At 38.0% G+C, this 27,793-nt stretch overlaps 1 protein-coding gene across 3 annotated transcripts in view; it reads right to left on the reverse strand.

Moving 5' to 3' along the window:
* The window catches only part of LOC121294751 (USP6 N-terminal-like protein), a 107,801-nt gene that overhangs the window by 13,885 nt on the left and 66,123 nt on the right, over positions 1-27,793 (reverse strand). For all 3 annotated transcript variants that reach the window (XM_041218811.1, XM_041218809.1, XM_041218810.1), the window contains 9 exons: positions 23,405-23,490; positions 23,248-23,287; positions 20,805-20,885; positions 19,798-19,905; positions 16,287-16,396; positions 11,623-11,671; positions 10,698-10,818; positions 9,436-9,530; positions 936-1,001 (listed from right to left, as the gene is read on the reverse strand). In XM_041218811.1, the coding sequence (XP_041074745.1) occupies positions 936-1,001; positions 9,436-9,530; positions 10,698-10,818; positions 11,623-11,671; positions 16,287-16,396; positions 19,798-19,905; positions 20,805-20,885; positions 23,248-23,287; positions 23,405-23,490 (756 nt within the window). The remainder of the gene's footprint in view (positions 1-935; positions 1,002-9,435; positions 9,531-10,697; positions 10,819-11,622; positions 11,672-16,286; positions 16,397-19,797; positions 19,906-20,804; positions 20,886-23,247; positions 23,288-23,404; positions 23,491-27,793) is intronic.

A 27,793-nucleotide genomic window follows, 5' to 3' on the forward strand; every position in this document is an offset into this window, starting at 1 on the left:
TCGCTGCCATGCTCCACAGCTCTGGACATTCCTGTGCAGTGTAATGCATCTGGAGTGCTGAAACGGTTCATTTAAAAATATATCTTTTTGATCAGACTTTTGCTTATTTGGCATGACAAGCTGCTTTTGAATTTTGGAGGATTCTATAAAAATGCAATTTTTATGGTAAAAAACAGGTACCCAAAAACTAAGTTGCAAACCCTATTTAAATTATAAGGCACATTTACATTCACCATTTCCAACAGTGTCCTCTGGTCCTGGTTTCTGTGCAGCGCTAAAATACTGGTTACGGTTAACTTTGCAGTACCACGCTGAGTCCTTTGGATTATAGCACCATAGCCTGTGTAACTTCATGTGTACAATTCTAGACCCAATTTTTCATTTTTTGGTAACATGTTCCCTAAGAGACACTTGCAGATTGAAGTTCCTTATATTAGTCTTTATTGTTCACTTATATTGGAAAAAAACAAAAGCCTTTCTGACCGATCAGTTCAGGATGATGGAATTACAGTTTTACTGTACTGTATATATTTGCGGTCTCACAGATTACAGGTATATGTATATAAAAAAAAAAGGATTAATTTGAGGAAAAAACTATTTCCTGTTAGCTTGTACTGAGGCACTATAATTAGATAAAGGAGTAAATAGATAATGGAAGTCCAATTATTTCAAGATGTTTTTAGTTTTTAATCCACCCCAGATGAGATGCCTAATTAAAGGCTTGCATGATCTCCATTCTCCAGTCTTATCTAAAATGGAGACCTTAAAGCACTCCGTATGCAGAGACACACAATTAGAGGTACAGATTGTCTGACCTGGGTGTTATAACGGTGTACTTCACCACTTGGTTTTCAGCCTTGAAATACACCAACATTCGGGAAAAAAAATCACGGATAATATTTACTTCCAATATACTTGAATGATTAAACACTTACCCGGTCTATAAAACACTGGAGGAACCATTTGGTGGTATAAATCCCTGTAGACATCTGCTCCCTGTCCTAGAATTAAAAAGAAGGCCGGTAAGTGATTATTACCGAGACACAGTGGCTGTGGAAATTCAACAATAAAACAGACAGTTACACACCAGTATTTTACAAGGGGTTTTCTTTAGTGGCTCTTGCTATTGGGAAATATGAGAACCATGTATAACCCCAGTATCTAGAAACTATATATCCAATTGTGATTACATTTGGTAGTTGTACAAGGCTAGTTGAAACATTTGTAATTTAAATCTATCTAGTTAATTTTAGTGCTTCTAAATTTAGCATTATCGAGAGGATAATAATCTTGCTATATACTGAATATGAGGTTCAGTGTTACTCATTTTCTCTGATTTAGAATTCAGTAGATCAGAACAAACCGCCACAAAACAGAAATGTGAATAATTCATATTTTATGTGAAATGAAGAAGCCTCAAACCCGCTTGGCTTGAGGGTCCATCACCTGTCCTGCTGGACGAGGCAGATAGTACCAAGGGATAGCAACAAGAATGGAGTTGGGGAAGGCGGAGGGATGTGAGTGAATCAAACGCAATAGAAGGATAACTTACCAGTCTATTTATACAGCTCTGACAGGACAGAAATAGAGGATGTAATGTGTGCAGGGGGCACTCTGTTTAGATCATTATAAACAGAGATCTAAGGGAAGATAATTCCACTAGACAGATTCTATGGCCTGTGTGGAATACTGGGGTGCCCAGTCCAGATACAGGAACTCGAGACAGGGGCGGAAGATCGGGAGTGAGAGCGAGAGCGAGACCCAGAATGAGAGAGCGCAAGAGGGAAGGAGAAGGTGGAACAAAAGTTAAAAGTATTTTCATTTAATTACTGTTTACTTATTTTATTACAGAGCGATCGGCTTGTGTGTATAATCCATCTACTGCATCCACTGTAACTGCAACAACTACTGTCTACTGAGCAAATGTAAACAACGCAAAACACTAGTTCAAACAGTAGCCCTAAACTAACACAAAGTATTAAAACAAGTTATAACTACTATCACATTAACTGGTAAAGTAAGATAAATTACAACAGTAAAGCTCTCCCTTGGAAATAAACCCAAATTTAATATAAAGGTCAACATGCAGTTCCAGGTTTGCAGAATGTGAACTTCTCTGGATAACCCCATCCAGGGGGAATACACCTGTGAACAATAACAGCTGGTCTCTGACCTTGAGGCTAGGGGGGCACGCCTTGAGGCAAGGTTGTCTGCACAGCATGATAGAAGTGGAAGACTTTATAGAACAGTCTTAGCGAGGTGTGCACTCCAATAGAGGGGGGTAGGGGGAGTGAACAGTCAGCACCAGGTAGGAACTTGGTTACAGTGGGATGGAACAGAAGGAAAAGGAGTGCACCCTCTGCCAAAACAGCCACTGCAGAGCTGAGTGTTTTGAACAGGTTTGCTCTCTTCGGAGAGACGGCCTCACCAGACATGTGTGCACAATATCACGACACGTGTGGACAGGCTCTTGGCATGGGCTGGGGAGGATCCAGCTGTTGTTCACGTAGGAAAACACAACAAAGGTAAAGACAGTCAGGAGGCTCTGCAAAATAAATTTATAGCTCTAGGGAAAAGGATTAAAAGTAGAGCCTCTACGGTAGTTTTCTCGGAAACACTGCCAGTGCCACGGGCAGGGTCAAGACCTCAATTGAGGATTAGGAGTTTTTACATGTAGCTAAAAAACTGGTGCAGCCAAAAGGGGTAGAGGTATATGGGTCACTGGGGAACCTTCTTGACGGGGCATGGCCTGTACAGGTGGGACGGGCTGCACTTGAACAGGAGGGGATCCAGTGCATTGGGGGAGACAGTTAACAGAGTAATCAGTTAGAGTTTAAACTAGGGAGTTGGGGGACAGGGAGGCTAGAACCAAAAGGAGCTACAATACAAACTACATAGCAAACAACAAAGTGCAACCAAATTGTTGCCGATGTTCACAAACTCAAAAGCCTACATGCAAATACAAAAACATTAACCCTTTGCAGTCCTACGTCGGATCAGGTCCGACATTACAATTTTCCCTTTCCAGTCCGATGTCGGACCCCTTCCGACATCATCAAAAAGACACAGGTCTCTAGTTGTTTTTTCTCTGGAAAAAGCAGAGAAAACCTTTCAATGGCCGAATGAAACCGAAAAAAAAACCAAAGGGGGAGCGTGTCTCATAGCCCCATGCACTAGAGATAACACGGACATAAACAAAGGAGATAGCTGCTTCTGCAGCCAGCGCTCAAAGAATATCACAGACATTTGCAGAGCTTTTTGAGATGTTATAGTAATAAAATAATGACTTGGATAGCATTATTGAGGAGTTTGGTGATAAAACGAGTGATCAGGAGAGGATTTATCAGTATGCACGTCTATAAAGGGGTATGTGAATAATACAGCGAACAAGGGGTGGTGCTTGGCTGGAGATTACTGAATGTCCTTTTGCGATTCTTACGCCTTTTAAACCTGTTTTACTCTGAAAAAAAAAAATTAAACAGTGTGTGTAAAATAAACAGCGCATCTGAAAATCAATTGGACCTGACAAGTGCTGAATAAATGGACTGCAAAGAGTTAAAAATACATTTCTAGAATTAGAAGCCATAGTCAATGTGGAGAACTATAACATAAGAATAATGGAATCCTGGTTAACTCCAAAAGATGGAGACGAGTTTAACATGGAAAGATATAGGTTAGTTAGGAAAGAAAGTCAGGAAACAAATCTAAAGGTTTAATAGTGGGGATCTGTTATAGGCCCCCAAGTTCTGACAAATCATTAAAACTAAATCTTATATGCAAGCATCAAAAAAATAAGTAAGGAAGGGGACACCCTAATTGTGGTAGACTTCAACTTCCCAAACATAAACTGGGACCACATGATCTCATACTTATCACAAATGGTGAAAGCCCTGACTAGATACAATTCATGTCTAGATTTGGTATTAACAAACAATGAAGCATGGATACACAACTTACAGGTAATAGAATCACTAGGAATAAGTGGTCCTAATGTGACAGATTTTGTGGCAAATAAATCAAGGGCAGTACATAAATCAAAGACTATGATATACAACTCCAGGAGAGCAGATTACAAAGTAATGCAACATGAGCTTGGAATACAATACTAATACATGACGAAGCTGAAAACAACTTGATTACATTTACGGATGTAATGTTACAATTGCAGGATAAATTTATCCCAAAAATGAGAAAAGGTAAACATACGAAAAAGAAACCGCGATGGGTAAATCGATCTATTATGCTAGTTATTAAAAATAAAAGAAAATTATATCTTTCAATTAAATCAAAGGGAGCAGCCTCACAAATAAAATAAAGAGAGGCCTATACAGACCTTAAAAAGCAGACTAGGAGAGCGAAAAGCGAATTAGAGAGACAAGTGGTGGTAGATAGTAAACTTAATCCAAATTCAATATGTTAATGCATAAAGGAAACTAAAATAGGAAGTCAGTAGTGGCAGCTGATGGTCATGCAATTGAACCTCAACCATAAGATTAAACTATAACTGAACTATAGTTGACATACCAAACCTCAGACTGCATCAACATTAGATGTATGAAGTGCCACTCTCAGTACACATGTAAAATAAGCAAATTGGTAAAACAAGCAAAAATGTCAGACAACATGTAAGAACATAAGAAAGTAAGAAAACTTGAGCTGGCCATTCAGCTAATCTATGCTCGTCTAGTTGCTAGCAGCACAATAACCTCAGGTGGGTCTTAAAGGATCCAAGTGATTCAGTAATGTGTAATGGACTGTCTCCTTCCGTCTATCCTAAGTCTACCTCCACTTAATGTCGAACTGTGTCCTCTGGTCCTGGTTTCTGTACTGCGCTTAAAAGTACTGGTTGGTGTTAACTATGTCAATTCTTTTTAAGAATTTAAAGACTTCAATTGTTCTAATTCTTCCTGGGTAAATATGCTGTTATTTCAGTTTATAGTTCATTCCTTAAGCCCTGGGGTTAGTCTGTTTGCTTTTCATTGGACTCTTCCGGTGGCATAATGCCATGCATAGTTTCAGGAAAACCACATTCCCAAGATTCAGCCTTAATATATCAGCCAATGAGCCAATATATTTAGAGTGCAGTATGTGAAATAATCAATGTTCTTAAGATTCAGTAGTTTTTTGTTTATCCAAATTTACAGTATCAGTAGCCATGTCAGAATATATGTGTGGTTTATATAAATATGCACTGATGGAAAGACAGACACCTCCCTATACCCCCATATTCTGAGACTCTTACCACCTTGCGCACATGCAGATGCAGTATGCAAACATGTAAGTGTGACATACAGACCTATGCATTCCCAACTATGGTTATAAATGTTTAAATAATTTGCTGTGTTACTATCATTTTTTGTAGTAAAAATGGTTGAAACAACTGTAAGGTAACAGAATACGAATACAGGCTACTACTGTAAGAATAAAACACATGTACCATCAAGCAGTACAAAACAGGCGCTCTATGACTTCCTGTGGTGGCATTTCATTTGTTCAACATTTAAACTGTTTCTAAAATGGCACCTCACCACAGCATACACTCATTACTGCGGCAGCATGACCAGATGGCTTGAAATACTTGCATCTCGTATGCAGCAAAATGTTTTAATTCTATTTCAAAGATAACAATTGTTTATATGGCATGTTTCACATGCATGAAAGGTACATTCAGTATCTGCTATAGCTATTTCTTTATACTTATTTACAAAGTCAGTGAGGTTTAAAAGTACAGAAATATAAAAAATTGGCTGAAAACAAACATTGTTATAAAAATGGTATACCTGATGTGTATTCTGCAATATATGAAAATCAACCAAATCAAATGGCCTCTGTCTCTGCTCAGGGCAGCCAAACCTATTAAAGTCTCCGGGGCGAGCAGCCTCCGGTCAGATCCAAACATTACCTCTGGCAGTGGGCGCAGCCGGCTGTGCAGGTCTTTGAGGCTGCTGGGGCTCAGGGTGCCAGTTTGCCACTTGGGAAGCAGGCGAACCAGCTCCTTAGTGGCTTCCCACGTGTGGTGAGAATGCTGCAGCATCTCGTCCACCGCGGGACTGGACCAGTGACTTGAGCACTAGTGAGTAGCGGGCTGGAACCGTGTCGTAACCTGGAAGGTACTGGGTCGGTTTGGTACTGGTTTGGTGTATTTAACACTGGGTCGGTACTGGTTAGGAACCTGGTCAGCACCAGGCTGTTTCAGTGGCTTTTGCACTGGATCAGTACGGTACGGGGTAAGTGGTGGGACAGTTCCGGGTTAGTTCGGTGACTTTAGCACCTGGTTGGAACCAGGTTGGTACAATACAGGTTTGGTGGCTTTAGGTCTGAGACCAGTGCGGTAGAATGGACTAACAGCCTTCGTAAATGTGATGCTAAAAGCTGTCACCAAAACGGCATCAAGATACTGAGGTTGAAATTGCAAGCCACAACAACCGAAGCGAGTACCTTGGTCCTGTGCAGTGCTGCAGAGCCCAGCATCTGCTTTTACTGCACGTGTGCCAAGCATCACGTTGCAGACAGGCCTGCGCATAAAAAACAGAACACACACAAAGATAAATCACTTTCTCAACAAAAAACAGTAATTAAACAAATACATAAATAATATAAAACATCTTGTATGGTGCTAAAAAGCAAAAACAAGAAATAAAATAAGCTCCAGCTGGAGCTATGAGGCCTGGTGGGAGAGCACAAGTCAGCCGACTTATGTTGCGGTATCCCTGAGAAGCAGCATCATGAGCCGCTGGCTTCAAGCTAGGCACAAAGCCACAGCGGGACGTAACAAGCAACAGGCTATAGTGCACACAAATGTAACTATTGGTGAATAAGCATTCACAATTAATGCATAGAGAACAGATCGGAACTGAAATCTCCCTTCATCTCCCCTGCAATGCCAACCCCACTTGATGGTGTTTTACATTTGTGTTCTCCCTTTGTGCGGGATGTAAAGTTTATCGTTTGAATTTACTGAAACATGTTGCATCTTTAGAATTAAGTGTAAAGTCATTTTATAAAAATGTGGAGATTTATACTTGGTTAGGACTCTGACTGAAGATGTCTTTAGCAAAGGGGGCATGTTGTACTGATGAGGTCAAACAATAGGTCACGTTTTACTAAACATTTTAAAATTAATAAACAAACAATTACCATAATGAACACTATCGTAGTATGTTGCTTAAAACATAACACAATATTCATAATAAAGTTGAGTTCTTATCTATAAACAGTAACACGTTTAAAGCTTGGGACTCGCTGCCTGTAGCTTAATGTTGTTTACATTATCGTCAGCATATTTTAAATGATTGAAAGCTGAAATTACTTTTTTTAAAAACACACTTTTCTTATACCAATACAGTATTGGTGAGCGATAATCAATTAGTTTGAAAATCAGGCTTTAATCACTGATAATAGGTGCACAGGTGGTGATTCCATGAGTGCTGTGGGGCTCAAGCACCAATGGGGGAAAATAAGGTCCTGCAGAGTGCAAATAAATCACCTGTTCTGTCAAATTATAGTGTGGATGCTTCACAAGCAGAACTGTTATTGCAGCATTTAAAAATATAAAATCCATTTATAAAAAGTCTCCCAGCTTTCTTGAACAGACCTGCGTTTCCCTTGTTTTTCTTTTGTATTTGTTTTGCTCTCATTAGTATCTATAGTAGATACAGCGTCCGTCAGTTCTAGCAGATTCTACTGTACTTGAAGTGGTTTTCTCCCACTGCTAACAGCCACCTAGCTAACAATTTCATCCTGAGGGATGCAGTGAAACATATTGTCTTTAAATTGGGACTTTAGTGAAGATTGTGTGTGTGAGTACATTCATTATTGTAGATAGTAATTCATACCCAGACAGCATTTTTGTAAACAGCAACACATGTAATGTACAATAAAATTAGCATTTTATTTGTGTCATCTGTGTCAGTTTCAGGCGGAGCTTTATGAGAGAATTTTTTTCCTCTGTCATTCTGTCTCGTGCTGTCAGTGTCAGTTTCTCAGCACACAGTACAGTAGTTGTTCAGTAACGAGGTACAAACAGGTGATTGATCGATCTGTATGAGCATTTATGAAGGTGCATTGTTTCAAAAAAAAAAAAAAAAAAAAAAAGCAAATCTAACAGTGTTTTCTTTTTTTCAGCAAAATAAAATCTAAGCCTATTTTTAGGGCCCCCAACTGTTGTTGTTGATTCCAACCTAGGCACTCCACATCAGGACTAGCAAGTTTCAAAAGGCACAATATTGTTAGTTTCTAACCCTGTTGTTATTGTATTTTGATTAATTTTAAGCAATTTATTTGATGAGCCCCCGTCAGTGTGCCTCTTTAATACTGAAAATCACAGATTTTTCTTTCAAGAGTTTGTTCATGTTGGTATCAATATGACAGTTAATATACCATGTAAAAGCAGAAAACTTGAAATATATTTTTTGAAAAATTGCCTAAAAGTAATTTTTGTTGTGAATGTTTGCAATTCCTTGTGACTTTGATTAATCAATTTGCTTAATTGAGTGGAATGTGGATATGTCTTGTTTTTTAAGAAAACGGACCATGGATATATAGCCTTTTGCTGCAAAACAAAAAATAAAATGAACAATTCTTTTGAGTTTCAGTAAATTTAGATTTTGTTTGATTTTAAAATTCTTATTTGTTTAGTTTTTTTTTTTTCCATTTGAAAAACACCTAATGTGGAATCAATTTATTTATTCAGAAAAGCACAATAAAAAATGATTATTTACCAAAAACAGGAAAAATGGATATATCTGATTTTGCATCTAAACTCCCCACATATAGAAGCAACAGTGTACTTATCTGAACAAGGCTAACCAATCAGGTCAGCCTTGAAAGGAAAAACGGTGCTCAGATCTGTGAGCACGGTCCTTTTGTGCCCTTGGGGGCGGGCCATGACTGCGTCACAGGTTCAGTGAACAGATTTGGTACACAACATTCAGGATTTGGGTCTTTGGTAGGTAATTACCCATTCAGTAACGGTTACCGGCCTTTACAGTTATCCAGCCTTAAATTCACCAGCTACTCAAAAATAATGGAAGTGCCCTGTGAAGTACAGTGAGACCCTGACCCGTGTTGGTTAGATGCTGGCCCTGCTAAACTGGAAGCAAGCTGGCCCAGAACCCTTGGAAAGATCTAAGAATTAATTCAAAGCAAAAAAAAAAAAAGTTTTAAAAATAAAGGCATTTTCCAGTTACATTTATTTATTTAGGAGTAAGGCATGGGAAATTAAAACATTCTTTAACCAAAAGTAGTCCTGGCTATTATGTTTTAAAATAAAAATACCTGTATTTGAATGCTTTCTTTTTAAACTGCACATGTGAGTCATATGTAGCTAATGGAAGTGCACAGCAGGTTCAATTACTTTAAACACTGAAAACAATTTATTTCTGTGAAAAAGTCATTTAAAAAACTGATACAAAATTGACAAAACACAACCATTACCAAGTGCTTCTTCAGCTTGGGAATCAGCCTGGATAGTATCTGGTCGTGGTGTGCTTGAAACCGCAGAAGTTTGTGGAATCCAGGAATAAAAAACCCTGTGAGGGGAAAAAAATGATTCAACAGCATGTAACCTGGCACTAAGACAAACTAATCAAAGTAAAAAAAAAATGCATTTATCTGCAATTGTTTCTCTGGGGGATCACATCAAGATATATTCAATTTGACTAAACAAACTGCTTACAGATCAAGCAATCACACATACATTGTAACATTTTAGAATACTGTAAAACGTTTCCATTACCGATTGGGATATACCTCTGTGTAGCCTGATTTATCTGAGTACGTATGACAAAGCTGCTAGGAGAGCCCCCTGTGCTTCAAGCATGGAGACCCCGCACCCGAGGGGATAAGGGGCCGCGAGTAGAAGGGATCTGTGCCAATTTCTATTCAAGCCCACTGCGATGGAGTCAAAGTAGCTACCTCGAAATGTAATAGGTAACATTTCTATTTCAGGGAACCAGGGTTATGATATATAACCTAATGTTCCCTTTTAAGTACGTAATGTTATTACACTACCGATTGGGATAGTATACTCAAGCTTGCAGCACTGGCAGATGTACTAAAAAGGGGTAGACCGGGAGGCTGTCCTAAGCACTGGCCCTAAAACCTAGGTTTTGAGGACCCATGACATATGGTCCATAGAAATAAAAATTTTAAAAAAGTGTGGGGAGAACCTGCACCCCCGTGTGCGTGCTGTAAAAGGTATGCTGAATAGCTATCTTTAGCACCACTGTAAGAAACCAGAGTTTTTTGGGAATCCATGACATCTAGTGTACAGAAAGTAGAGAAAAAAATGCAGGGTAAACCCACACTATGGTATATATGTGTCAAATGGTAGACTGGGTGGCTGCCCTGAGAACTCTGGTGCCAAAACTATCATGTGCGGCAAGTCCCACTTACACAATGAAAACTACACTTTTTGATGATAACCATCAACTAGTCTGTGTGGCGTACTGTAGCGTCATGGTCAACGCTGGCCAGCGGGAGAAATAGCAAACCTAGAGGTGGCAGTCTGCAATTCAGCCCTTTGGTGCACTTTTAATATTTAACAAAACACAAAAGGTTTAAACAAACACACACATCAAAAATCTGTCTCCCTCTGCCGTGTCACAGTCAGTACCTAGGGAATTGTTTAATTAGCTACAACCACTTTAATGGTTTTTTTGACTTCAGTATTTTAGGGGGATTCTCTTCTTTCTTACCATGCATTGCGTGTTTCTGATTTGTCAGCAGCTGTGACAATGCCCAGAAAGCATCCTCTTCATTGAGATACATCAGAAGGATGGCTGCGATCTGACTCATTCCTTGACAGTAGCTCACCTCCTGCAGTAAATATATTCAAACAGAACCATTTAGACCACAATCAAAATGCAGCAACAGCTATGTTCTGTTAAAACATGACACAAAAACACTACCACTTCTTTGGATCTGTTCAGTTAGCGATTTAGTTCTAGTAATTAAAATCAAAGAAGTTGGACAACTCTGTTGTAAATGATAAATTATATGTTTAATTTCTTCTACAGAACCAATAAATAAAGCATAAGAGGGGATATCACACAGCTAAAATTTCATTAGCACCATTATTCTGAGGTTTAATTAAAATTGTATATTTCTAATTTTCAGAAGTACTAAAATAAATGACTAAATCCTATTACAAACACTTTTTAAAAAAATAACTCCAGTCAAAATGTTTGCCGCTGAACTTATTAAGCTGGGGTAGTATATCTAAATGTAGTTTTTTCAACATATCAGAGCTAATGGAGTAATTCATGAAAGTCCCCCTTAGTCTTTAATCTCCTGTAAATATAACAGTACAAATAATAAATTTAACTTTTAAAAGGCATTTTAGTAGAAAAGTCAAATTCTACATTTGTTTGTTCTCTGACTTGGAGAACAAACAGCAGTGGAAAGTGAGATGTGTCAATGAGTGGCACTCGTGCACCATGTCTCTCTTGTAATATTTTACTAGAATCTTGGTTTCTGTTCCTCGCATTTAAAGTCTAGTAACCTTACCTACAGTAAAGATCCTTGCTCTTTTCTGTGTATCTGAACATCTGAATTACCAACATACTGTGAGTCTCCTGCAGTGTTTAATTTACATGCTGTAATATTTCATAAATAACTCACTGTGTTGTAAACGGAGTAAGCTGCCAAGACATCAAAAAGTGCCTGCTGCCTGTAGAGAGATGAAGATGAACCTTGTTACAATCTGCTGTTTCTAGAGAGATGTTATACAGGAGTTGACATAAAAATGCTGATATGGTGTAGGGCCACTGAATACACTTTGAAGAATGGTCACTTATCATTAGCTGGGGATGGAAATGTCTAGTCATCTGTAGTCATTACTTTTGAGACAGTTCCTTGAATAATATCAATAATATTTGTCTGCATTGGATATGGAAGAACATGTCATACTACTGATGTCTGTCCTACCATTGCTTAAAATGACTTGAAATATGGAGTTGTAAGTGGTTTATATTTATTGCATAACAAATGATTCAGTCATATCCACCAAAGTATGTGCTACATGTGGCCTTCCAATGTTCTCAACCCACTTTCTACATCACATAAGAACAAACGTACAAACAAGAGGAGGCCATTCAGCCCATCTATGCTCGTTTGCTTCCTAGTAGCTGACTGATCTTAAAAAGTAGTCAAGTCAGGTCCTAAAGGACCTCAGCATCAATAACATGACAAGGTAGCCCATTCGATACCCTAACTACTCTCTGTGTAAAGAAGTATCTCCTTCTCTCTGTCCTAAATCTATCCCCACTTAAATTCCAACTATCTTCAGGTACTGGTTTCTGTGCTTAAAAGTAGTCGTGAAGGTTAACTTTGTCAGCTCCTTTTAAGATTAAGTAAGGAATAAAGATCAGAAGCAAAAGACAATACTTTATAAATGAGATGAAATAATGTAATAATATCTCCACTTAAATTCCAACTGTGTCTTCAGGTACTGGTTTACTGAATGGTAAACGCAACAGGAAATGGTAGCTGTTTGCAGTAGCTCATGGCATTGAGATTTTAATATCCAAGACCTTGAAGGGCCAATCTTTAAACATCAATGTTAATTACACTATGTAACACAATTTTTGTTCCTGGGTAGTAAGTGTTATTTCCTAATTGCTTATGCCTCAAAAGTATAGAAAATGACTATTATTCCCCACAAACTTTGCTGTTGTGACCAGGACAGGTAAATTTCAAAATATCACTATTTCCAATGAGAAAACGGGCGCTTTTGTGTCTTTTTGTTCACATAAAGTCAGAAAAAAACAACATACGAATCCAAATTAACATGTATTTATACTAAAGTAATACAAAAATGACTACAAAAGATTTAGAAGTGAGTAGTTTTTCGAGATTTACGATTATACTGTAAATACAGTTTATAAACATATAATCATGTTTTTCATTTTCTTAAATTTCTTTAAAAAAAAAAATCTTTGTGAAAAAGGATAATTATTAATTTTTTTTTTAAATTACAAAACATGCTTTCTAGGAAAAAGAAGTCAGTAGGAAATGTGGCAAAAGCTATAGATTTGTTTTTACCGATTTGCATAATAAATGTGATCGAGTAAGTGAAAATACTGTTTTATACAAAAACTAATAGTTTTAGTGCAATATGTGCTGCCTGTTATACATACTGTAGGACTGACACAGGGTAACTTTGCTAGCTTTACCTGATCAGTTTATTTTACACCTGAACATAGCAGGTGAGCTGATATATTTCCTAGAAAACTAATAAATACCTTATTTGCAATGTCCCCAAACTTTATTGTTTTTATTTGTCACTTCTAAGAAAACTGTTTTATTTACAGGAGGTAAGAATTATTTTTAAACACACTGAAGTTTAGTAAATAAATCAACAAAACACTTATTTTTCTTTCCTTCATTGTTTAGGGTCATACTCTAGTTCATAAGAAGGAGGATATGGTGTCCAACATTTTAATCCTAAAACATGCATTTTGTACTTTGTATATATGCCCATAATATTGATCTGGAGTTAAAAAACAAATAAACAAAAAAAAACACCATTAGGTTATTATCATAACCCTGGTTCCCTGATATAGAAAAGTAACCATTACCAAATGAGATGTACTCCATGCAGCCCAGATTACCTGAGCATTTACATCTCTCTTACAATTCTCTTTTAAGAAGCCCTGTCTGCATCATGCGTTGACTCCGCCCCCAGGAGATATCAACGGCTTTTGCATTGGGATCAGCGCCGTTTTCTAGTCAGACCTGCTGTGTTGGAGTGAACGCAGCAACGTTAAAGGGTAACGGTTACATTTCAGGGAACCAGGATTACGATAATAACATAATGTTCCCTTTCGAAATGAAACCATTACCAAATGGGACACAATACCCAAGCCGTCACACGTGAAGGACCTGCAGCACTGGCAGATGTGCTAAAAAGGAAGATAAAAATGCCTTTAGTATTCTAGACCGATTGAGAGTCCATGGCATATGGTCCACAGTAGTGATGGCCAGACCTCATACAGTGTATATGCTGCAAGGTTACACCAGAAGTCCAATTAAGGTAAATAGCTAACTATTCCAGGACTTACACAATGAAAAGTGTGTTAAAGGGCAGAGTGAGTGGCTGCCTTTAACACTGGTCCCAAAACCAGGGTTCTGCTGATCTACGACATTCAGGTCGGTAGAATCTGGTAAAAGTATGACTCCCAAGAGGTTGCAAGGCCTCTTGTGTAGTGACCAGTGACCTTCTCCAGTGGGGGCAGGTTGGCTAGAACATATCTGCAATCCTGAACTCCACCGCGACAGCCGCTGTTTAGACAGGGCTTGTCCATGGAACTTAGACCCGAAGCAAATAAACAACTGCTCGGATTGCTGCCAACTCTGCGGTCAACATAATACACCAGTGTTAACTTAGCTCTGCATTTTGACTTAATAGTCACAGCTCACTCTCTCTCTCAGGCAGGCTGATCCCTATGCGAAATCCGTTGATATCTCCAGAGAGCAGAGTCAATGTCTGAGGCAGACTGAGCTTCTTTAAGGAGCAGCTTCAATCTAAGCGCTCAGGTAATTTGGGCTGCACAAAATAAATCACACTCAGTAATGGTAACATTTCATACTAGAAAGGAAAACAATAATACTGCAATACTGTTCAGTGTAGCACTAAGAGCAAGATGAGAGGCAGTCATTCTAACAGCTGCTGAATATTACATGGCAAATGTTTTAGTGAGTGTTTGTCTCCAGGTCAATTGGATGAGAGGGAATATAAGCACAGTACAGCAAAATGCATGCTTCAGGATTAAAATATAGAATTTACACAAAGCTTTATCTTCTTATCAACTGGAATATGACATTGGATAATGAATGATAACATAACAGTGTAAATTGTTATGAATTCATTTACCTTCTACAAGTCTGTGAATCTATGTTTAACAGATTAAAGTCTGTCTAAATAGTTATTTACACTCACCAAACTTATTTCCAAAGTAGACTTGATTTAGTATTTATTTCGAATTTTCAATTAAATGTTTAGTAAAACACAAAGCTGTTTAGATTTTTGTTTATCATTTAAATGTTTAACTTTTTGTCCGCATTTTCAAAGTCTTTCCTCGTTCTTTAATTAATCAATTTTTTTAAAATGAAAAATTCATGTTAAATGTTATAAAATAAGAAACTTGGATTACATTACTTAGTTGTTTGGTTCTTGTTTTGTAAAAAGTGTTATACCGCTTTCAAAAAATAAGAGTACATATATGACCAGAGTAAACACTTTATAAATAAGGTTCTTACAGCCTTAATGTTCTATTTCTTAAGCATTTTCTTCATAATCCCTTTACAGTATCATTGATACTTTAAAGGCAACAGACACAGAAGTTGTGTTTGAAACACTGCTCAGCGCTCAGGATTTATTCCTTACAGTACAGAAGTCCACAAAGTAAATAACCATGGTGCTGGTACCACCAGTGGCATTCACTGTGGCCGACAGTACATACGAGTGTAAAATAAAGTACAAAAAGGTTGAAAACAAAACACCGCTATACAAGGAGATCCTACACTGACACACACACACACACAAAATTCCACTGGTTTGGGATTTTAGAATCCCCTAACTAATCCCTGTAACTGAGGGGGAAAACTGTAACCCTGGTTTCACACTTCGTAGAAGTTATTTTCTCCGTTACCCAAGGCTCTGTAAAAAGGTTTGTCTGACTTTGTTTGTAAGGCGATCGTACCTTGGCTTCCAGCCTTGACAGTTCATCGGCACTTCCCTTTGGTAGTGAGACGCTCCAACTGGACAAACCCAGCTACTGGTTAGGGACCCCAGCTGGTAAATCCCCCCCTGCTTTATTACACCCACCCGTTGGTTAGGGATCAATACCCCCTGCTTTATTACACCCACCTGCTGGTTAGGGATGAATCTCCCCCTGCTTTATTACACCCACCTGCTGGTTAGGGATGAATTCCCCCTGCTTTATTACACCCACCTGCTGGTTAGGGATCAACACCCCCTGCTTTATTACACCCACCTGCTGGTTAGGGATGAATCCCCCCCTGCTTTATTACACCCACCTGCTGGTTAGGGATCAACACCCCCTGCTTTATTACACCCACCTGCTGGTTAGGGATCAATACCCCCTGCTTTATTACACCCACCTGCTGGTTAGGGATCAATCCCCCGCTGCTTTACCACACAACCAAAACACAGCAGGCAGCAAGGTCCAGATGGAGCGTACGACTCACTCTTGCAAAAATGCACATGCCTCCAAGAAGCCAGTGACGAGACACTGCTTTTCACAGCATCCATTTTCACTTACTTCACTCCAAAGCGATCCCTGAACATGATGTGGTTTCTAAAGGTGCGGTTCACATCCAGATCTATCTGTTTGATTTCTGTGGAGTAGAGCCTGGCTTGCTGTTTCATTTTCTGTGGAACAAAACAGAGCTGTAGTTTATATGATAATTCTAAACCAGTCTGAGCTTGGGTAGTGCAGTCTTTTCCATTTGCACCAAGAACATAATAAAATGTACGAACAAGAGGAGGTCATTCTGTCTATCTATGCTCATTCGCTTCCTAGTAGCTGACTGATTTCAAAACATTGTCAACCTGGGTCTTAAAGGATCTCAGTGATTCAATATCATCAACATGACTATGCAACCCATTTACCCTCACCTCTTTCTGCCTATGTCCATCGAATTTCCAACTCCTTTTAACATTTTAAGGATTTCAATTAAGTTCCCCTTTGTTCTAGGGTAAATAGATTCAGTCTGGTTGCTCTTTGTTGGACTCTAAAGTTCCATAATGTCCTTTTGATACCGTAGATACCGGTTTGTAGTGTTACCCTTATACAAGTTTACCACAGTAATTTGGAGGTTTTACATGGTTTTCTTTTTCATTTTTTTAATACTTCACAGGAGTGCCTTGAAGAAGTGACGAGACAGCAGATGGTCGTGGTTCAATGTGGGCTAAAAAAACCCTACTGTTGAACCAGGCCTGGAGGGCGCATACGTAGGAGACCCAATGAAAGGGTCTGGGAAGCTGCTGCCATCAAGTCTAGAAGTTTCTGGAATGTCACTACCATGAGCGCTGTGATATGAAAGAGCACCTAAACAGACTGCTATTCTCTGAACTCTGCTATCCAACAATGGCTAGTACGGATCTGGAGTCCAAGCACACTTCTAGATAGCAGGCTGTCTGAGAAGGTGTGAGCTGGCTCTTATATGATTCACCATAAGGCCCAACCATTGACAAGTTTTGTGTGGTAATCAAAAAAAGTGAAAAATGATCATGCAAAGTCTACCGGAAGCCATAATAGTAATACAGTATTTAATATTACATTTTTAAATGTCACATTTCTTTAGTTGTTGTCAGTTTTTCATTAAGTATCTAGAAAACTATAAAGCGGTATGTAATTCAATATGTTTACGTAACATTATTCAGCAGGTTTCATTTGACTTTATGCAGCAAAATTAGTTAATTCTACAGGGTGATGCAAAACGTTTGGTCATTGCTGTATACAATATGCTGTGCAATCTGCCTTCCCGCCTACCTGTGTGCTTCTGATACTGCCTGCCACAGTCACCCTCTAATCTGCTGTGAAAGAATCTGACACATGCCTATCACATTAAGCAGATCCTGCTCCTAATCACACAAGCCTATTGTGCAAGCCCTAATATCTGTCAGTTCAGCGCCTACAGCGGCTCATAAGCATTTAAGCTGCTTCCTGGAGAGCTGGCTTTTTGATTTGATAAGAGGCTCCCTTATTGGGGTTTTGTAAAGACCAATTCATGTTATATATCATCTCGGAGAACAAAAGCTGGCCTTTTTTGGGCACAACGAATCGGACGACTCCCTGAATTGTGGAAATTATGTTGAAATCTTACAGCTAGTCGGTCAGTTTGAGTGACTTTACTGAAGCAGCATTTGGAAGCCTTGACTATTTTCTGGGACATCAAACAAGAATGACCTGATTGAAGCAGCGAGTAATGTCCAACTTAATGCCATTGCCAAAGAAATTGAGGAGGCACTATGTGTTGCTATTCTACTTGATGAAACCTCAGATATAGCCAATAAGTCTCAGCTTTCGACTGTACCGCATTATGTGACAGTGATGTTGTGGAACGCTTCCTTGGTTTTACTGATGTCACTGACAGTCGGACTGCAGCTGCTCTTTTTCAGCATATTGATGCAGTGTGCCAGAAGAACTATGCATTGGTTGCTCAGACATATGATGATGCAGCAGTAATGGCACACAAAGTAAGTGGACTTCAGAAACATGTGCGTGAAAAGTTCTACACTTTTTGTTCACTGCTATGCACATATTTTAAATCTTGTCCTCAGTTTTGCAGCAAAGAATATTAGGCAATGCAGGATATTTTTCAAAAATTTGGAAGGAATAGCTGAGTTCTTCTCTCAATCTACAAAGTGGTCTGAGCTTCTTCGCAAAATAGTTAAATGAAGACTGTCTTCTGTTCGTACCACGAGGTAGAATTTTCACTTGAGGATTGCACAAACTGTTAAGCAGAGCAAAGAAGCTCTGATCGAACTCTGAAAGTGTGGTGCAAAATCCAGCAGACTGGGACGCTCCATTCTATTCTTCAACCAAGTCACAGCACGCCAGTGGCTTCCAGCATTACATGTTACTGCCGCTTGCCTTCCTGCTTCAGTGAAAAACATATTCTTATTGGCCAAAGAACAAAGAAGAATTATGAGGGGCTTGATTGTAATCTTTAAAATCTTAAAAGGGTGACATGGCTAACCTTAACCAATACTTTAAGTACAGTGCAGAAACCAGGATTAGAGGACACAGCTGGAAGTTAAATGGAGACCTAGGACAGGGGGTGAAGATACTTCTTTATACAGAGTGTGGTGGGGATGTGGAATGGGTTACCGAGTTATGCTGTTGATACTGAATCATTGGGATCCTTTAAGACCTGACCTGACAAAGTTTTGATATCAATCAGCTACTTGGAACCAGACGAGCACTGATCAGCTGAATGTCCTCATCTCTTACTTAAATGTTATTCTGTTCTAATAGAAATACATTTTTAAAACTTGTATTTGAATAATTTTCCCACCATTGAAGCCACCTAAACTACCTGAATAATTGATTCTTAAAATCAGGCATATAGAACCATTCCCTTTGGGACAAAGTGACCTGCATCAGGGAGATACAGCTTCTATATAGCACTGATTTGTAGTTTTATACAGTATAATATAGTATGATTACATTTCAAGGGTTTAAGTATATGCATACCATATTTTACATGCATAGAGTGTACAGTCCTTGTACACATATGTGTGTGTTAAATATTGAGGGTGTGTTTCTCATTTTGTTTTTCTGTGCTGTACACAGTTAAATGTCCTGATACAACACTTCCTCAGGACGAGGGAGTATAATACATAATAATATAATACATACTGTGACCTGGATTTCACTTGCTAGACCAACAGAGGCATTAAGAGCTTAAGCTGATGACACGTCACATATGAGATGCATGCTTTTCTTTTATGTACATTGTTGGAGTCTTACAATGTCAGCATCTTATTCAGTATCTTTTAAAAAGACAATTGTCAAATGACAAGGTAGGAAGGTAGAAACGAAAGGGTTTAAAAAAAATCCATTATTTGGATTTCATTTGGTTTTCATTTCTTGTCTTGTTTCTGTGTTTCATCACATCATTAAAATGTCTTTTTAAAAAGGTTTAAGCAGAGTTGTATAGCCACAAGCCTATCTACTGAAGGCCAGCTCAGATAGCCTTAGTTCAGTTCAACTTGTCACACTGATAACACAAAAAGCCTTATATAGTGATAAGCCGTTCTCTTACCTCGTATTTTCCTGTGTTCTCATTCTTTATCTTTTCCACATCGAGCAGCACAGACCAGACCTGACCTCGTAGATGCAAGGGAATTCCTTTATAGATTCTCCGCATCATCTGAGAGGCAATACACACAGATCAATGACACTATGTGGTGCATATTTATTGAAGATTCTGCAGTACAGTAACAAGGAAAATGGTGTACACAATTTTTTGGATATCTGTTCTTTACTGTATAAGAAGTCGTTCATTTTATTCTACCGTCTTACCAACTTTTCCAATTCATCTGCATTTTTTATGTCAATTATTTTTTACGTCATTTACTTTTTACTTCTGAAAGTGTGGATAATCAGCACACACCCACTCCTCTTAATGTAACCATTAAGAGATCATCCACACTCAGTGCATCTCTTAAGCAGTGAATCTCAAACCTTTCCAACATTTCAAGACATTGAAAAAGACGTCTAGTTGAAATGTTTGTCATTAAATTTACTATGTTTCTTTTAGTATTCCTAAAATCAGCAATGTTGAGTGTGTAATAGTTATGGATGATGTATAAGAACAAGGGAAAAATAAACCAAGATTCTGAGATGACTGCAGACAAACAGAAGCCCACTTATAATATTTAACACAAGCAGCCATGGCCAAATGAATGATTAAATGTTTCCAGTGGTAGTTCAGCTCTATTACTTACAGTCCTGTGCTGGGGATCCCTTATAAAAGTTTACCACTGTAATGCTGCTGTTTTCCCGTCTTTTCCCCATATATTAAACATAGTTTACCTTGGTTTGCCATGTTTTACAACATGCTTTACCATACTCTTCTGCGCTTTACAATGCTTACTTTTGCTTTGCGATGCTTTTATATATTTTTACTCTGGTACACTTTTATAAGGGATAATGTCATTTCCTGTAATTTCAGTGATTTCATGTTTCATCCACTCACCAGTGCTAATTTTAGAATGACAGACACAAAAGATATCCTCTGTCAAATGTTTCAACATTTATCATTCTTACCTTCTCACTGTTTCTGTATTTATCCCATTTCTTTAACATTTTCAGCCATTTGTCCACTCTTTCAATCTCTTGCTGTTTTTGCTTAAACACAAGACATAAAATTGATTTAAATCTGACTGTAAATAGACTAAAACTAGAGACAGTTACACATTAAAGTACATCCATTACTTTAAACACTACAGTGGTAGCCAAAACCAGCTATTTACCTGTTGTGATACTGTCCCAGTGCGATAACGCAAAAATATTAAAGCTTTGCAATCCTGTTTTTTTTACAACTTTAAATCAGCTGCGCTTCATCAAACAGCAGAAAGCACTGTGGACTTAAAGACAATCGTGGATTTTGTCAGAGCATTGCTAAACTGCACATGGTTTGGAGCTGATTGTCCACACTCTTTCAAACAGGAGTTATAGTTATTGAACTAAAATCAACATAGCCGGTTGTTAACAAGTGCTATAAATACTCCACAAAACACCCACCCATTAAGGGCACAGGAGATGATCAGCCCAGCAAGAATCTCTGACTGGAAATGATCTGCAGCGTTTTTGTTATAACATTAATGTAAATATGCATTTACACTACAGGTATACTACTTGTACACTTCCAACTATGATTTACAACTATGTATCAAACCATTACACAGTCCTGTTAATATATGCATCAGTGTGTCAAAACACCACAGTACAGTGCTGCATGAATACTAATGACCCAAGAAAGTGCAGACACAAACTGGGGGGCATGAAAAAATCTTGTTTCAGCTTTTAAGGTTTAGGGTTTTTTTTTTTTTATCTGCAATGGAATCCATTCTGTTCTGCTAAGAGATGTATTTACTGTTTTAAACCCATAATACAATATGCATTGTTCACTGTCAGTACTGGTCATTTGGTAATATGAGTCTCCATTCATCAAGGTGTCATTGTTAAGAATTTTATTAGAAATATTTTCCTTTTTTTTCCAACCCAATGGAAGCATTATATAAGTATAAATGACATATACACACACACACACAATTCCAGCATTATAATAACAGTGCTGCAAAAAGTCATTGCGGAGTCATATCACTTTTTCGAAATTATTTTTCGGGTGATAGATTTCAAAGCAGACGTCCTTTAATCTCTCAATGCTAGTGTCTGTCTTTAGCACATATACATCAGAAAACTTGAGTCACAAATTTTCACGGCCACACTACCACACTACAACAATTTATAAATATAAAACAATGTGGGAGTGAAATGGTTTATTCTACTGACCATTACCTGCTTTGGAACTTTATTGAGAAAATCTTAGAATACATCAATGCATCAACTGTAATGACACTGTTCGAAAGTGTATCATTAATTCTGTATCTTTAAGTATTGGGACACTGAAACATTTAACGTTCAGTGGATACCTCCTATACATTAAGACAATAATTCTGTCTCTGTACAGATGGCATTTAAAACACAGTCAATATAGCAGGTCAATGTCATGGTCACAAATACGTTTTGCAAGGGGGGTTTATATAACCCCTGCTGTTATTTTAACGAATTATTATGTTTTTTTTTCCGGTGGCAGGAATAACAAAATGCTGCTGAATTAAGGTTTTTCAGAAAATCTGCAATTGCTGCGGTTCGACCCGGTCGCATCAGACACATGTTGCAAATCTGCGGTGTGGAGGTAGCAACACGTGCCTCCTACTGTAATTCTATATTGTGTTTCTGCTTAGACCATTATTTACCAGATTACTAACGAATGTCCTTTTTAAACCATAGGGGTTGCATCTGTCATTTCCCCCTCTGCAACTGTGAGTAAGTAAATAGAAAATATCTAGGCCTATATGTAGTCACTGTTACAGAGAGGGCAGATATTACAGCTGCATTCACTTTCTACCCTCCTCACCTCTGGCATTCAGCTTTTTTATGGTAAACATCAATACAAAATGTAAAAAAAAAAACTAATAGGATATTAAACAGTTAAGAATTGAAAAATAAGAAATGTGGACGATTTAACGTAAGCTCTTTTTAGTTCTCTTTCTGCATTAAGGTGTTCCAGACCCACCTGCAGTGTTTACAAGAAACGTATTACTTTACCTTTGCTGTATCCCATGTTGCCCAAATAGCAGCAATTTTATTTTTCCAACATTATAGTGATTGTTTGGATTTTTTTTATTTACATGCTCTGGTGGAAATGAGAGGTATATTGTGGGAACAAAAATTGTTGCAGGAGGGAGTGTGAACTGGATACACTGCGATCAACTGCGAGTGTTTCTGTTTTCTCCCAGCGAACGCTCCTGAGTAAATGTTAAGAAATGTATTGCCCAGTTAATTTATAGATGTGTGAATACAAATTTCAAGTGTATGTTTAAAAATATAACTGCAATACAGACAACACAGACTACAGGATAATGTGTTTCATGTAACCCTTTAATGCATTAAATTAAAACAGAACTGCTGTGGTGATGCCTACCTTCTCCTCCAGTGCACTCGGTGTCGGCAGCTCCTCCTCACTACAGGGCAAAACAAAACAGTCATGAATTAGTTCCGCATTGAAAAATACAAAGCACTTCCACAACACCATGTATCTGTACACTGATTCATCCTCTGAAAAACTGAAAAACACTTACTGTAGGAAGCCAAAGCGGTCAGTGACTTTGTATATGTTAAAATCAGCATCTTCCCAGGGGTCGATCTGTGCTCCTTCACACCGACCCTGAAATCACAACAGAGATTAGAATAAAAATCAGCACCAGTGCACTTACAAGCAGTGCAGGTATAAATCTACAGCATTTGTGACAAAGGAGTGCAGACATATCCATTCAGTGCAAAACAGGCTTTTATCCAAAACCCCTTGTAACGTTTACCATAGTAAAAGCACAGCATTGTGAGCCCAGAGAGATATGGCAAAACATAAAAAATATGGTAATGTATGGTAAATACATAGAATAACAATGGGAAAAATGACTGTACAAATTTACAGTGGTAAACTTTTCTAAGGGAGCAGTCCCCAAAAATCCATGCACAGGTTAGTTTAGATACATTATATATATTTATTTACTTACATTTATATATAGCGCCTTTCATCACAAGGACCTCAAGGCTTGTATTGAGCTCTAATACCTTATGAACTAGGACTTTATGAGAACGGTAGCATATGGGGTAAGTCATATCAGAATGAATAGCTTGTAAATCTGAAGTAAAATAAAACTAATTCTGTATCAAAATCAACATTTCTGTCCAGAAGTTAAACATCGAGGTGAATTTTTCCTGGACAACACCATTTGGCTTTTTTGGGAGAAAGGAAATTAAAGCGTGTAATGGTCAGAGGTTAAAAGAACTGAAATGGTTAATGTTCACTAGACACCACCTGTAACAGAACTTTATTGAATGAAATATAGAATACAATCACCCGTGCAAGCGATTGAGAAAGCAGTGCAGCCAAAGACTGAGCTAATGCAATTCATCTGTACATTTTGCCAGGTTCTCAAAGAGTGAACTCACTGCAACTTGGAAACAATAAATGAACCTCAGGGTTCTGTTCTTCCCCAGTACATTCATGTATGCATTGGGTGCTGGCAAGTAATATATGTTTGTAGTTCTATCTTTTCTGTTCGAAAGAAAAAAAAAGTTTCACTGAAACAAATTTATAGTGAACCTAGCCAACAGTACAAGCTGTATCCATCTGTGATTGATCTGGTGTTAAAGTTAAAACAGAACATATTAAAAGAACAAACAGTACAACTGTGTTCTTCATCTCAGCTCCAAGCTTTTGATCACGAAAGTCATCACAATTGATTCTAATTTTGGAATGCTGATAAACTAACTCAGCTGTGACACACGTGTTTCAGATTTCTCAAAAACACCAGCTGGCGGTTTTGTACATGTGTGACGGGGTACTCCCCGCTCCTGTGCGTACTTCGTGTATTGTGTTATTTTGTATTTGAAGTATTATTATTTAAAGATACTGTCTTTACTTGAACGTTGTTTTGTTGTTAATTATTTTACACCATGGATGGGGTAAAAATCCCCCATCCAGCTAAAACAGGTGGCTATCTCCGAATTAATTACACAATGATCAATTTGGAGATGGTCATGCATATATAAAGAGCAGATCAGCCACTCATCAGGGTTGGTGTGTTCAGAGGCAAAAAGAGAGACACGAATTGTGAGGTAAAAATAATAGAAAGCAAAGTTTTACACCAGGAATAACTTCAGCTTCATATTGGCTGTTGAGATGTCTAGGGTGGTTTGTTGATGAAAGGTGCTGGTGTAGTACTAGCTTTGTTTAAAAAAAAAAAAAAAAAAAAAAAAGTGAAAAGCTGAAGCTGGAAGTTTTTGAGTTACGAAAAAAAAAAAAAGAAGAAGTTGCGAGTGTCGCACCTCTTAAATTACCTAATAAACACATTTAATAATGGTGCCAAACTGACAAACAGCCAAACGCAAAAGTACTGAAAGAAAATAAGTTAGTTGTAAAATGTAGCCCTGGACCACAGTGAAACTGCAATAAGCAGGATTAACTGGGTGAAGCTGCGAGACAAGCAGAAGGGATCCTGAGCACAAATATTTGGAAACTGCTTTAAATTAGATCAGTGGTTCCCAACTTTTTCAATGTAGGGACCCCCTCTGGGTTTAGATTTTTCCCACAGACCACTTGCCACACATTTGTTCACAACAGCATTTTGAAACTAATTTCTACGTGCATCATCCTCGGATCCAGTACATGTAAACACCAGTGCTGGTCCCCACAACCGTTACCTCTGTACTCACTGAGTCGCCAATTTTGCTTGATATACATACAAAGAAACTAGTGCTGGGACTAACACAGGGTTTTCATGTTTGGATATTCGCTCATAATTTAAATACGCATTTCAGACATTCATTTGTTTTCAAATAGTAATAAAAGCCACTATATTGCTCAGGCTGCAGACAGAGTCATCATAGCAGCATGGGCAGGAGGGCGTGGTCCCTGTGCGTGTACCTTTATTTTACAGCAAGACGTTACAATATGTAACACATTACTCAGGAGTAAAGAATGCGTTGTCTAGGCCTTACGTTACCCCAGTGAATTAACTACAAAACAAAGGATGCTAAATAACAGTTGAATTTAAAAACGTTGTTTTGTTTATTCCCAAAATAAATAGTAGATAAAGTTGACACCGCATTTTAAATTTTAAAAAAATACATTTTTTTTTTTCATTCCTTGCCATTGCCGTTTCTGCACAGTAAACAGTGGTCATACACACGTTTTCATAAAGTAATAACATGAGGTTTACTTGTGCCTTTTTATAGCTGAACAAGCAAATGAAAACTGAAATTTAACATTAAACACTTAAAATAAAACAAACATGAAAATTGCGTTGTAAAACAAAGAGGGAAAACAGTCACCGTTTTGGTTCTCGTTTATTACATTCCACATAAAAATCGCAACAAAAAATATATCTAATATATACAATCTATATAAAAATCACCACACAACATTTCCATGATGTCGGGCACTGTTTAAGCAAGGCATTTCAGAATAATGTGCTTGCCTTTTTTCTGTCCCATGAGATTCTGACTTGCGCTAAAGCAGCACAACACTTTTTTGACCCAGTTGTGTTTCCATAGAGATCAACTCATTCAATTTGGATCTTATATAATGAAGGGCTAAAACGCATCACAAAGGTCAAGAATTAAACAAAGCAAGAAAAAGAAAGTGAAGAAACTTTTTTTGTCGTCTGCCAGTCAAATCGTAGGGTGTCTACCTAAAGTTTTTTTTCCCTCTGTTACATCAGCATCTATCCCAGATATAATAGATTTGGTTAGTGCTGATCGTCAGGAGTTTGACGATGATTTCATTGTGCAGTAGCTTCCATAGTTAGATGATGAGCTGATACCTCTTCAGCCAAAACAGCAGGCACAGTAAGTCAAGACGTTACCATAATGAAAAATAGTAAATGTATTGTGAGTTTTGTACTAAAGCAGGGTAAGCTGTTGCAGGGAAAAGGGAGTGTATTTTTCAAACTGACTGTTTGAGGAATGGTGTAAGCACAAAGCATAGAAATACTTGGGACTATAATTAAGTGTACACCTACCCAGAGACCATACTCACGTAACTGCTGAGAAAACAAAAAAACAAAAAAACAACAACATTTACGAGACGTGTAACAGTGGAACATTCCGTTGCTGGAAAGGGTACGTCTAAAAACTACGACATTGTTGTATTCAACGATAATAATAAAGGCTGTGTGACTTTGTACAATGCAAATCTTGCAGAATATTACTGAAATATGACAGCAAAAAGATGAGAAATTCATCTCTGCAGCAGCACACTGAAAAGGGATGCGTTTGTCCTATAGCTGGGCCAAGTCAGTCATACATAATTTATTTTGACCAAAATGAGTATGCGAATTTGAAAGAGCAAATTTGAAAGAGCAACTTAATGTATGGCTATTTATGGTAACAAAGTTTTGAATAAGCCTGTTGTTGTCTTCTTTTAAATGCAGTGTTGCATTACTAGGAAATGAAGTAAATGAGATATGATTAATTGAGAGTGATTTTTTTTCTTTATTTACTTATGTTTTAACTGGAAATCGGGAACAGACTATATAGGTATGTGGCATTTACAAGGTGGTAGCAGGCATGGCCGTAACAACACCATTTGGCTTTTTTGGGAGAACTAAAATAACTAGCTATGTGGACATCGAGGTCGTGTCCTCGATTGTTTTTTTGCATCATCAATGCTGATGCTCATGTAAACATTCTGGTAAAGTACAAAAGACTCCTTAATTTTCTCTGTTGGTTTGCCATATAACAGATTTGGAGGTTGAACAGTAAATACCAAGCAGTCATATAAATACTGCCAGCTATAGCTTGAAAACTAAGTGTGACCTTGGTAGAATGTCAGCTCTGGTTACGATGATGGTAGGGGGCACCCATCTAAGGCTCATGGGTGTGCTGCTTTTGAAAAATGGGATTAAAATGGTGTATTCTGGCACGTTTCTGCATGTTTTAAGCATATGCTAGACCAGCAGTTA

The sequence above is a fragment of the Polyodon spathula genome, chromosome 19 (genome assembly GCF_017654505.1).
Source record: "Polyodon spathula isolate WHYD16114869_AA chromosome 19, ASM1765450v1, whole genome shotgun sequence".
Taxonomy (NCBI): domain Eukaryota; kingdom Metazoa; phylum Chordata; class Actinopteri; order Acipenseriformes; family Polyodontidae; genus Polyodon; species Polyodon spathula.